The 13582-nt window shown below is 39.3% G+C and overlaps 1 protein-coding gene across 1 annotated transcript; it reads right to left on the bottom strand.

The window, feature by feature from the left end:
• Positions 1–816: 816 nt before the first annotated feature.
• On the bottom strand, positions 817–11947 carry LOC129756269 (protein ABHD18-like). Its single transcript, XM_055753090.1, has 4 exons — positions 11319–11947; positions 2732–2999; positions 2552–2664; positions 817–2487 (listed from the first exon to the last, which is right to left on the bottom strand). The coding sequence occupies exons 1-4, from the start codon at positions 11408–11410 to the stop codon at positions 1308–1310; spliced, it is 1653 nt and encodes a 550-aa protein (XP_055609065.1). The 5' UTR covers positions 11411–11947; the 3' UTR covers positions 817–1307.
• Positions 11948–13582: the final 1635 nt, after the last annotated feature.

A 13582-nucleotide genomic window follows, 5' to 3' on the forward strand; every position in this document is an offset into this window, starting at 1 on the left:
AATATGCTTCATTCGCAAAGGTAAGTATCTTTTCTCAATGTCAAAACTAGGGTGTTACCGTGCACCCATGGGGGATAAGCTACACATACATATACCTATTAACATACTACATACTTAATAAACAGATCTTTGTCACACAGTCGAAATTGCAGCTTGTTCACAACCAGCGAATCTGTTTTTCTAGGGCGGGATGGCTCCAACTATCTTTTTATGTTGGAATATCGTGTCTACATTTTGTTTCAGTATTTCAGGTCAGAAATTGACCCCCCAAAAGATGGGCTCAAATCAATTAAAATACAGTAGTAGGTATTGGGCTTGGCTACGAACTAAGATCCGAATCTTCAACTCAAAAGTCAAATCCGTATTGTTGTACGGATGTGAAACTTGGTGCACATATGCGGTGACGACGCGAAAACTGCAAGTTTTTGTGAATCGCTGCCTGTGGAACTTCATTCGCGCTTGATGGCCTGGCAATTGGATCTCAAATGTGGAACTTCATCGCCGGTGTCATCAAAAGGCGGATCAAGATTCGGGAACGTAAGTGAAAATGGATTGGGCACACGCTGCGAAGAGATGAAAACGAGATTTGCAGAGAGGCGCTTGACTGGAATCCAGAAGGGCATCGAAGAAGAGGCAGGCCCAAAAGCTCGTGGCGGCGTAGCCTAGCCGCTGAAATCCGCACAGTTGACGAGAACCTTGGCTGGCAGCGAGTAAAGACGCTGGTTCCGGATCGCCTGCAGCCTATGCGTCGGTCAATCGGCGCCGGACCCTTAGGTAGGTAGGTAGGAATTCGAAAAATTTAAAAGACATATAATATACTTCAACATTTTATACTTAAAACCTTTATTTGGGCGCAAAATAAAAACATCTAATTATGGCTGGTACATACACGCATTCATGACTTTAATATAAATTTAAACAACTACACAATGCGAAGTGATTGGTACAATTTGGATTTCTTCTAGGAAATACTGACTATAAAAAAAGAACAAACTTTGCTTCGAATCTGAAACACTGATGTGTGCCCTCGTATTGAGCTTTGATTGATCAACTTTCAGTTATTACTTCCGGATCGGGAGTAAAGTTGAAAATCGCATTTGTTTCCTTCGTCTAGGTACCACTAGTGTGAACCTTTCGTTTTTCAAGACAGACGCTTTCATCGCTTTATTGATTTAGGATGTTGTATTTCACAATCTTCCGTTGTAGGTGGATCTTTTCCGCTTGAGAGGGAACTCGATCGCTTAATCTTTGTATGGTGTTATCACAGCCCGTGTGCCCAGGGAGTCCCGTCTCGGAGGCCGCGGTAACTATTTTCTGGTAGAATCGCCGCCGTTCTCGTCACCGGTAATTTCCTCGAATCGTTGTTCCTGCTGAGGAATCCACTTTTGGCGTGCTCTCTCGAATGCTTCGATGATGCACGAACGGAACAACTTCTGGTGCAGCACGTAGGCGCTGACATGACCGGCATCCAGATAGCGAATTTCGGCACCGGGCCAGATTTCCTCCAAGCTGGAGCACCCGTCCCGTGGAATGTAGGCATCGTCTTTGGCGCAAACAGCGATGATCAGTGAGGTATCGTAGGGAACGGAAAAGTTTTTCAGGTGTGTGCATTCGTCCATCATGCCGCGCATGAATTGAAGCGCTTCACGTTCCCACCAGCGGGTTTTGCTGATGTTTATTGGGGTTCGTTTCTCCGTCGGAGGCGAAGTTTCGATTGTGTTCGAACTATTACTGGACCAGGTCACGAATTCCAAAATTTTGCTTCCCAAAGATTTGGATGGTGCCGTTTCCGGTGAACCTTCGGTTTTTACCTCGAGAATCAGATTGTTGCTTTCAGTCTTGTTTTCTTCTTTGTAGTTTTTGAGAGCAAGTTGAATTTTTGCGTTCAACTCGTCGATCTCGGCTTGATCAAGTTCACTCTTGACATCCGAGAGCAGTTTGTTTAAAAGCGGTTCCGAAAGGTTCAGAACGTTTGTTTGGTTGATTTGAATGCGTTTCTGCTCACATTCGGGAGTCGTTTCGCGAATGATCGTCAGGTTGACGTCGTTTTGAGGAACACCGCACACCAGATCGTTGGTATCGGAGATATCCTGCTTGAGTTCTTCCACAGATTGGTTGAAGTTTTGCATGAAATTCCGTCCAGCCTTGAATGCATCATCGACAACGGTTACCATTTTTGAAAGTCTCTCTTTGTAGTTACCATCGGAGAAGTACTGCGTTTCTAGCACGTCCCAGTTGATGGAATGACTCATGACGCCTTCGGTGAAAACAGAAGATGCCGTCGACCAGCTGAGACAAGGAACGAGGACCAACGGTTTGGGCCAGTTTGTAGCGGCCAATGAGGCCATGTGGCCTCCCATCGATAGACCAGTGATTCCGAGAGGACCCAGTCCATTCCGTTCGCACCAGTTCAACAGAACCAACGACTCCAAAACGAGACATCCGCCCATAACGAAAATATCCGATACATTGTGCAAACTGGACGCCCTGGAATTCAATTGAAAATCATTTATTAACAAACTTCTTCTACCGTGTCTATCACATTTTTTACCTTTGATCCTTTGGCTTCCTAGCTCCATAGAAAGGATTTTCTAAAATAATCGCTCCAATATTCGCTTCCTTCAGCAGCGGTTTGACGATGAGATTCCGTCGTTTCCAGAAATACTGCAAAAAAAAAGCAAAAATAAATTTCTGCTCCCTTCAAATGTCTGCCCCCTACTAAGTTTCATACATGATCACCGGTTCCGGCAAGATGGATGCACATCGGCTTGAAGCGTTCGTCCCTCCACTTAAGGGGTAGCACGATCTGGAAGTGCGCATCCTGCACCACATCCGGCACCAGCCCGGGTAGGTAAATTTCCAGCGGGGTTTTAAACTTGCCCGTCAGCAGTTTGCAGTCGGAGGTGACCTCCTCCTTGGTGATCTCGATCGGGTAGTCCGGTGGAACGAGCTTCGAGCAGGCCGCTCGGTTGGAGATGATTTTCCGGAAGTTGAATAGTCTGTAACGGTTTCGAGAATTAGTTGAAAGGTTAAAATGCTATATCTGCTGGGTTCAATGGTGGCTCCAGAGAGCTATGTTGGACAAACGCGTTATCTAACTCTAATCCTGATCCTAATCGTTTCATTTCATCAAGTAATTGTCAATTTAGCGTAGTCGTTGTCTTTTAAACATATTCTTTATATAATTTATGCTATATTTGTGGAAAAGAATTTTAAAAACCATTTTTCTAAGTTTTAGTTTTTGTCTCCAAAAATTTTTTTAGAGTTAGAAGATGAACATTAACTTTTTTCTAATACTTCATATCGTTTAAAAACATTGATGTTTATCTTCTTATTCTAGAAAAATCATTTTTGGACGCTGCCGATGTGCTTCGTTGGACAATTTAAATTTCAAGTAATACTCTTTCATTTTCCTTTTGTACAGTATGTGCCATAAAAAAAATACGAAAATCTGTCATCAAGGTTTGAAAATACTTTTCAAAAACGCTTGTAAAGTTTGAAAGTTGTTTTTATAAAAACAATCGTATGCATCATTTGTTGGCAAAACCTATCAATAGTTCGTGTAGAAAACACTTCAAAGAATACTTCTGTTTACTTTTGCGCTAATACTAGCTTATAATGCGCTAATAACTAACTAGCATGATTTGAAAACTTTTTTATTCATTCAGGCACGTAGATTAACATATTGAGAAACCATAACTCGATGTGTCCACTTTCGTTCTCAACTAGTCTCTCCAGGCAAGATATGAATCCGGAACATACTTTCGCAACATAAGTCTCTAACCTTGAAGCTCAAGCCTCAGAGATGGAAGCCTTCGAATCGACACTTGGATGAGGATATGCACAGGGATTCGCTTGAACATACGCCCACATCAAAAAGTCGATCGGGGTTCGGTTAAAACGTCATATTCTCCTCCAACCAGGTTTGGGTCCGTTTCGAGGTATGGCATGGGCTCCATCTAGTTGGAAACCAACATTCTTGGGTTTACCGAAGTTTGCCCACGCAGAAAAATATATTTTAGAAACAATAAGATTTCGAACGAAAATAATAAAATTTTTGGTTGGAAAAAAGCACAAATATATTTTTGGTAGCACTGACAAAAAGTATCGATTCGCTTTAAACTTATCGTTTAATTGAAAATGTAATACACCCTTTTTAAAAGTGATCCATGATTTATTTCAAAATAATAAAATTTTGGCGTGAATATCACAACAAAAATCCGCTTTAAAAAAAAGTTAAAGTGTGATATTTGAAATCAATCTTTTTTTTAATTTAAATTGAAACAAGGGAATTGTTTGTTTAGATTGATTGCATTTCGGATTCCAATTATTTTAAAGATATATCGCATTTAAAAAAGATTTTTATTTAAATTTTTCACAATTAGTAAATGTTGCACAATCGGTAGAGCCGGTTGCTTCAGGGAACTAGTACTTACGGCCTAATTCTGAGCCAGACCAAGCACATTACGGGCCGACGTACGAGCCCTCACAACAGTCAGCAGCCATATGACGGTAGCTGCGTAATTATGAACGCCAATCCTCCTGCTGTCATGGGGAAGGCCGTGGTCGGTCTGCTCTTCGTGGTTCCCCGAAGACCAATACCTACGCGAAGAACGCCAACCGGGAGCAACAGTAGGTGTAGGCACCCGCATCATCTGGAATATAAATGAAAAGTATATAAAAAAAATGAATTCTCGGAGAAATGAGCCAGTTATGAGCAGTTTACGAGCAAGATAAAACTTTGAAACCTACCTTTGAAGCTGCTAGCCTGGAACCCTGATGAGCTTGCTGTGTTCCGTAACCTCGGCTGGGCTTTCCTGACGGTTCTTTCCGCTGTTGTGTTGTGGTTCGGATGCAAAGACTTTTAATTTTTTTTCTTTTTTCGATTTATCGTTTTTCAGTTACACGTTTATCGCATAAACCCAATATTGGTTTCAAAATAAACCATATTTAAATTTGATGCAATAAATAATGAGCGTGTAAAAATAACAAAATTTTTCGTTTATCTATATTCCAAATTATTGTGAAAGCTATCCATAAATCTGCTTTTAAAATACAAAATAAAATAACAAAACGTTTTGTTGAAACCACTCCCCATTCTTTTTCTGCGTGCCCAAATCCACGGAAGCACATGATTCTTCTGTCCTTGTAGACTTCAGTTTTAACTTTTACTCCAGCTTTTATGAGAACTGGAGGCATCTTTAATCCATTCGAGGTAGCCGCTTCAAATACCATGACTCTGGTGGGTTGCTTGGTAGTAAACTTAAATTTCACATTTTCTGGAACATCCTAGCAGTGAAACGAGCTTGTAGACGAGACAAGAGAGCCTGGACAAACTCCCTAGCCGAAGAGGGAGAAAGAGTCGCCGCCAATGGAGATATCCGATTACTTTATGACATTTTTCGCCGGCTTAGTAGTGCAAGGACTAATGCAAGAATGCCACTGAAAGACCGAGCAGGTCAATTATTGAACGATCGAACAGATCAGCTTAAACCTGACAGAGTGCGGTAATCAAAGTAATCAAAGTACTCTGCAAAGTGAGCTACCCTCCGACGGCAACAAGCTGGATTCCGATCCGGACGATCATGTGTGGACCACATTACAACGATACGAATAATACTGGAACAAATCAACGAGTTTCAGGACTCTCTTCAACTGGTGTTCATTGATTTCGAAAAAGAAAAGGTCCCAGAGAAACTAGTCCATCTCATCGAAGCACAGTACGAGGCATTTTCGTGCAAAGTCTTGCACGACGGTGTCTTAGCCGAACCAATCCCGGTAACTGCTGGAGTGAGACAAGGATGTATTTTATCACCGCTGCTTTTTCTCATCGTAATGGATGACTGTAGACCGAACCGAGGATTGCCGTGGAATTCTTGGACAATGGAGCAGCTTAACGACCTTGACCTGGAAGACGATATTGTTTTGCTCGCCCAAAGACAACAAGACATGCAGAGCATACTCGACGACCTCACCAAAAGCTCCAAGGCAGCAGGTCTCATAATCAATGTCGGAAAGACCAAGTCGATGGAAATCAATACAGAAAATCGTGGTAGCTGGACCACAGGTTGAGAAAGTGGAGTGCTTTCAGTATCTTGGTAGCCAGATAACGCCTGATGATGGTGCCAAGAAGGACATCGAAACCCGGATCAGAAAAGCACGATTTGCGTTTGCGAGTCTCCGAAACATCTGGCGCTCACGCCAGATCTCTCTTGGAACGAAAATCCGAATCTTCAACTTAAACGTCAAATCCGTATTGTTGTACGAGTGTTGAAACTTGATGCACATATGCGGTGACGACGCGAAAACTGCAAGTATTTGTAAATCGCTGCCTGCGGAATATCATCCGCGCTTAGTGGCCTGGCAATTGGACCTCAAATGAGGAACTACATCACCGGTGTTATCAAAGGGCGCTAGAAATCGATATTTGGGAACGTAAGTGGAGATGGATTGGGCACACGGTGCGAAGAGATGAGAACAAAATTTACAGAGAGGCCCTAGATTGGAATCCAGAAGGACATCGAAGAAGAGGCAGACACAGAAACTCGTGGCGGTGAAGTCTAGCCGCTGAAATCCGAACTGTCGACGAGAATCTTGACTGGGACCAGGTGAAGACGCTGGCTCCCTCCGGATCGTCAACAGTGGAGGTCTTTTACCACGGCCCTATGCACCGAAGGATCGGCGCGGGAACATTAAGTTTTTTTTTTAATTCATTAACTTAAATTTATTTAAAGCCGTAACATTTACAAGTTTTAATGTGTCGAGAATTCCACTTAAAACTAATATTAAAAATGGGAGTAGGGGAAGGAGAGGGAGGGAAAGGAAAAAGGGGTTATCTTGGTATTTGCTTGCGATTCTGTTGTGCGATAGTACACTGACAACTTCATTCACTGAAGAAGGGTGAGAAGCAACCGGAGGGGAGCTGGAAGAATTTCTTTTGATGAGAACTGTTTCTTCTACTGCTGGTGACGACACGTTCTTCTTCCGAGGCGGAGAAGTGCAATCCGATAACTTATTGGTTTGCTGCGCTGACTGTGGAATTGTTGCTGGCTGTTGATGAACTCTTTTCTGCTGGGTGGTTTGCTGCTGTGGTTTCTTTTCTTCTGGTAGTGTTTTGTGTTGTGGTGTGTACGATTAAGTAAATAGTTTTTGCTGGTTTTGGGTGATTCTTGCGTACGTTGGTAATACGTTATATTTTCGGCTAGTCTTCGGACGGATGAAATCGAAATATTGCTATCGGTGCTATGTTTCAGTATTCCTTCTTCTTTTTTCCATACCGGACAATCCCGAAAAACGGGAGCGTGCGGTCCTTTGCAGTTCTGACAAAACGGTTTTGATGCAAACATTACAAGCTTTTGGATTCTGGCAGCGGCTTTTCGGATGACCATACAGCAAGCAGTTTCTGCAGAGCAACGGTAAAGGGCAATAGGGGCGAGTGCGTACACGGAGGAGACCAAAGTCAATTAACTCTGGTACCACCGACGAGTTTATAGTCATAATCAGTGTGGATGTGTCTACTATTCCTGTCGACGTTTTTTTCGTTATTTTGCGAACCTCAGTAATTCCTTGCGATGCTAGTTCCTTCTTAAGTTCTTCCTCTGACATTCCATCTACTTCGGAGCAACGGATCAAAAATTTGCGAATATTCAATTTCAGGTGGCGTCCAATTTATATTGCTGTTCCATCGAGAAGATGCTTTAAGGTAGGGTTGCCATCCGTCCCACAAAAGCGGGACATGTCTCACTTTTTTGTTGAATGTCCCACTGTCCCGATTTTTCCTTAAAATGTCCTGTTTTTTTTTTGGAAACTTTTACAAAAACCACTGAGTTACACTGGAAATAAATTACACTTTAGTCTAGATTCCAAATGTTATTGGTTCAACACGGAAATTTTCAAATACGCCTTTTCTCAAAAAAAGCAGCATTTTTCATAGTTTATACAAGACAATACCGATTAACTCCTAAGTTACAGTAAGATTCTGATTAGAAGTTCTTGGAGCACTTCAAACCAATGCAACGTAAAAAACTTAAGTTGCTTCCAAATGCTTATAGATCTTGATTTTTCGACGGAATCTTAATCTTTATCATACACCACCTTTTTCGACTCAATTGTCCAAATATACAATGATGGATGTTTTCTAAAGTTTTCAAATTTTTAAAACAAATTTTAAATAGATTTGATTCTACTCAAAAAAATTTTATTACGCGGCATCAAATCCGTCGTTTACACGCAAAACTTAAAATATTTTCTCTTAAATAACGTGTTAATTTGTGAGAACCGTTGAAACAGTGCTGATGCAAAAATATATAAATAAAAAAATTATAAAAAAACTGAACAAAATCAATTCAAGTAAAAAAACCCTAGAATACTCTCTAATCTCTATGAATAACTTTGGGTGTTAAACGTATAAGTTTTGCTTTACAATTGAGTTTTATAAAGAGTTTCTTGAATGTCCCGCTTTTTCCGCTTGTGTCCCGCTTTTTTCTGAAAGTATCTGGCAAGCCTACATTAAGGTGGCAATCTTTCGAACTTGATCTAAACTTCGACTTTTTAGCAGCTATTCTTCTTCTCGAAAAAGGCTCCTTCGATTTTTCCAGCATGTTGTTCTATCGTTCTTCCGAAAGCGAATGGATTTTTCGGGAAACTCGCTCCTCCACGTCCTCTAAGCACAAGGTAATACAATTGGGCATGCATATTTTTTGGATCCATCCATTCCGGAACATTCCGGTCAGGGTGGTCACCCGGTGAAGGGCTCATCACCACAACTAATCCACTAATACAAACTACAACAAACAACAAACTAATACAAAATCCACTTATACAAACAAAGCCTTTCAACGCGATGGGAAAGAACAAATCCAACCGATCTCTTCGAAGGCAGAGAAACAACGAAGTAAGTAAGTATTGTATAATGTTGGTCGAATACCACTATTTGGTACATCTCTAGAAAATCACATAGCAAACTTTAAAAGACTGTAATACATTTTTTTTTATCGCAATACTGCGGAAACTTTTGATTACGTTATCATTGAGCCCTACCCGATTCAAAGCAAGTCCGATTAAACAAGTGAAATCTAGTGGTTAAATGGTGGCTCCAGAGAGCAGGAGGAGTCAGATGTTTTATAGAACGCTAGAAATAATCCCAAGACCTCAATTTTTTTTAAGTTCAATAATCAAAAATAAAGAGTAGAATTTTTAAGAGGTAAACGGATACTGGAGGCAACAATCTGTTCAGTCTCATCCCTTATTAAGTTCCGCAGAATAAATTCACAAGCAAGAGCATTTAAAGACTTATCTCAGAATTTTGCTCAGGACACTTCCATAAACGATCTGACATTAATGTTATTTAGAATTTAATGAATTTGACCAAATAAATAAAACATTCCCTAAACTTATTCCCATTTTATTCTTTTTACAATTCAAACAACTGCGTGGTAAGATTTTGAAGATGATTAGAAGGAATTCCAATCTGTCGGACCGTGATTTGACCAGAAAATTCGGTGCTGTCCATAGTACCGAGAGGACAATTCGACTCCGGTAAGAAATCAAGTCGTATCGAGCTAGCAAACAGCCAAATCGGACCATAAAACAGAATAGTGTGGCAGAAATCCGTACTCGGAAGCTATACGACCAGGTACTGACCAAGTTCGACGGGTGTCTTCTGATGGACGAATAGCTTTGGAAGATTAATGTGCTCCCAACAGATTTTGATGAAATAACACCCTGAAAAGATAGCACAAAAAGTTATTGACCACCCTGACTTCATGAAAATAATTTGCCATCAAACATTCAACAAAGAACAAAGTGTGTCACTGTTCAATTAACGGGAGAAATAAAGCATAATTTGCGCATTTTTATCATTTTTGTTATTTTGTGTAATTTTTTGGTTCTAAGCATTTTCTAAATTTGTCGGTTTTATCATTTTCGATTTTTTTGTTATCATTATGTATTGAATTTTTACCTTTTTTATATTATCAATTTTTATTTTTCATTTCTGTATTTTTATTATTTTTATCTAAAATTATGTGTAAACTTGTTCAGTTCGATGAATACGACGGGATGTTTAGTTTAAATTCAATCAAAACAGTATAAAAGCAAAATCTGAATTTGCAATTGTACCTAATAGTTTTTTGTTGATTTATCGTCAGCCCATCAATAAAAAATCATAGTTAGGCTCAAGGAAACAAAATTTAACATTTAAAGATTAAAGCTATGAGAAATAATTTCAGAACCGCTTCTACAACTTAGTTCTTTCGTAAAATGCTATACGAATTGATAACGTGTTATGCTCAATTCCCATAAAACAATAAAGTTATTGAAACCTTATCAGTGTGTTGAGTAGAACAGTTTATAATTATTAAAAATGCATTGCATGCTAAATAAATAATTCAAATGAAATGGATTTTTTTTTGCCTTGTATCCTCCTATCAAAACAAACAAGATAGCGTCGATTCCGCTCGAACCAGCCTTGGGCTGATTCCATATTGATCGACACACCTCCACCACACTCGCCGAAACGCTTTCGATTGAGGAAGGTGCTGGTTGTTCGTTTCTGGTTCATCCTCGCTTCTGTTTTGAAGCAGCCATTCTAAACAACAATCACTGTCCGTCCGTTTTGTTGCTCTCTGTTTTATAGCCCAAGAGACTAGAGACCTACTACAACAGCACAGCAAAACAAACCTCAAGGACACGCAGAATTGCGTCGCAATTGCAAAAACACACCCCCTACATTCGACTTGCGCTTTCACAGCCACTTAGCCACGGTTTTTTGGTAAACAATTTCTCTTAAGGTGATAAATATTTTTCCAACAAACAGGAAAGTCTAGTGTGTTTTGGCTTAGAAAAGGACGTAAACAGCATTTGATTAGATAAGCCAGTACCTAGGTATCTTCTGACTAAAAATAGTTGCTAAGTCAGACGTTTACCGGCAGCTAATTTTTGTAAGATTAACGACCTCATGGATGAGAAGTTCTTGTTTCTATGTGGTAGAACGAAACTCGACTTTGGCGAAAACAGATGGTGAATAATGTCAATTCGTTCCTCTTCCTTCTATTCAAAAACTGTTTGACGATACTTCGTGTCATAGAAAAAAAAATTCAACAAACAAAATCATAAACGTTGTTCAAACCTGAACAGCCTGATAAGCCTTGATTGGGCTGATAATAGGATCCTGTAAACTTTTAAGTATAATCTCAGCAGATTACGTGACACATTTATTGCTGACGAAGGTGCAAATTTAAACTAGAGCACTCGTCGCGAGTACAAAGCACTCGGATCCGGTTTTCTTTATGTTCCGTTTCCAGAGGCAAACAACATACCTTTCGAGATTTTCTGGTTTGCCCCAGCCTTTGGTGAAGAACTTTGTCAACAGCAGGGATCGGTACAGTCCGTCCAGTCGTGAAGGTGGCATGATGATCTTCTTCTATCTATACTGACGTTGTGTCCGACGACACCTTGGCACCAAAAAATCGTACGATATGTATTGCGATCACTTCCCTCGCTCGGTGATGACAAATTCTACAGCACGAGCGAGTGTGTCGGATGATTTCACACCACCCGCCACACTTCTTCACAGCAGAAATAGTACCTTCTCGAATCCGCTTCACGCACCGACAGACAACACTCCACGCAGAAAGAAAACAACCTCAACCCAGCAACTGGGCGGAACTTCTTGTTGCGCAAAAATTCTCTACGAGATGCTTCTGAAGTGCTGCAGTATAGTTATTATCTTTTTTCCTATCCGAATTCACTGCAACCATTAACTTTTTCCACCAATCAATTACTTATTCTAATTTATGAACAAATTAGACGGGCAATTTAGTTTTTTTTTCTCTGCCTCTCGTCACAGATGACTCTTTGTGCTGCTGCTACTGCACTTTTACTGGTCCTCGCGGGCGGAACACGAAAACGCGACGTTCACACGGATCGAAATTTTGCTGAAGACTGCGAGCGAACAACCGAGCTGCTCGCGGGAGGCTGAAAATAAAAATTCAAAATACACTGAAAATCGAAAATACCCAAACTTGAGAACTGCCACCCGCCAAACCTAAGTTCAAGATTGACAACTTAAGTTTGTGAAAAAATCACAGCTTGCCAATAAGCCAAACTTGTCCTTCAAGCGAAGAACTGTTTGTTTGGGGGGTTTTTGTTGTAAGCGCATCTGATTCTGTTACCTCCATCGTGGCAGATTTAGGTTTGGGGGGTAAGTTCAAAGCGAAGAACTGTTTTTTTTGGGGGATAACTTTTATTCCCGCTTCATTCGCAGAAAGTCTCACTTATACGATGATGTAGCTGCCTCTCTCAACGACTCTCCGGTGGTCGAGCGGTTAGCATCCTGAGATGGTAATCGCAAAGGCATTGCAGGTATGGGTGTGATTCCTGTACCTGGCGATATTTTTTTTATTTTGATTTCCATTTTATTGTGGTATCAGATTTTGGGGGATGAGTTCTCCTTTAAGAGCTTAACTTTGAGCTATGCCACCAATAGCCAAACCTGTAGGGAGGGAGTTTCATTCGGGTTGGCGGAGAAAGTTCTCAAGTTTGGGTATTTTCAAGGTTCAGTGTAAATAAACAGCTGCCGGGTTGCCATTTTTTATTTTTTCGAAAACGAACTGTCAAAATGTTTGCTTTCCAGGGTTGAAGCGTAGGGAGAAAATTAATTGAAAGAATAAAAAATGCCAGATTCAGTTTTAGATTTTTAGAAAGGTTAATACAAAAATCTAAATCAGACATGATCCAAGTTTAAAATATAAACTAACAATTGTCAGAATTGAAATTAGAATTTTGTTTAAAAAGGGGTATTTAACATTTTTTCGATTTTCAGTTTTGCAATTTCAATTTCAAAATTCAACTTTTTGAATTCTAGTTTACATCTCTTTATTTGAAAGTATCATCTATGAATTAAAAAAAAAATTCAGTTTTGAATTTTAAAATGTTGAATTCTATATTTGAAATTTTGAACTTGGAATTTTTAATGTTAATATTGTTAATTTATTTTTTTTGCTTTCCAGGGTTGAAGCGTAGGGAGAAAATTAATTGAAAGAATAAAAAATGCCAGATTAGGTTTTAGATTTTTAGAAAGGTTAATAAAAAAATCTTAAACTGACATTATCCGGACATAAATTCGAAATCCAAGTTTAAATTCAAAACAAACAGTTGTCAGGATTAAAATTAGATTTTTTATGAATCACCTTTTTATGATGTTCTTGTTGTTGTACGTTCATTTAAAGAGGGTTTTTTCTTTTAACTACAGTTGAAGCTTTTTTGTCAAATCCTAAACTTTCAAACAAATTTCACTTTTACTTACTAAAATTATAAAACTTTTACTTTTGATTTTTAACGAATTAGCGTTTACTACTATATAATATTAAATAATTTTGTTTGTTTTTTTGTATATTTTTTTATATTAAAATATATACTTTGTAAATTGTTATTTTTATTCTTTTACTGTCTACTTTTTATTTTTAACGTTCAATTTTCGGTTTTTATGTTACAATTTTCGATTTTAGGTTTGCAATTTTAATTTCAAAATTCGATTTTTTGAATTTAAATTTATGTACAACTCAATAAAATTATCGTTTAT

The sequence above is a fragment of the Uranotaenia lowii genome, chromosome 3 (assembly GCF_029784155.1).
Source record: "Uranotaenia lowii strain MFRU-FL chromosome 3, ASM2978415v1, whole genome shotgun sequence".
Taxonomy (NCBI): Eukaryota; Metazoa; Arthropoda; class Insecta; order Diptera; family Culicidae; genus Uranotaenia; species Uranotaenia lowii.

Coding starts and splice junctions, on each gene's coding strand:
- LOC129756269 (XM_055753090.1), bottom strand. CDS start 11,410: ATGCCACCTTCACGACTGGACGGACTGTACCGATCCCTGCTGTTGACA. Junction 3,000..11,318: donor AAACCAGAAAATCTCGAAAG/GTATGTTGTTTG, acceptor AAACCGTTACAG/ACTATTCAACTTCCGGAAAA. Junction 2,488..2,551: donor AGGAAGCCAAAGGATCAAAG/GTAAAAAATGTG, acceptor ATTGAATTCCAG/GGCGTCCAGTTTGCACAATG.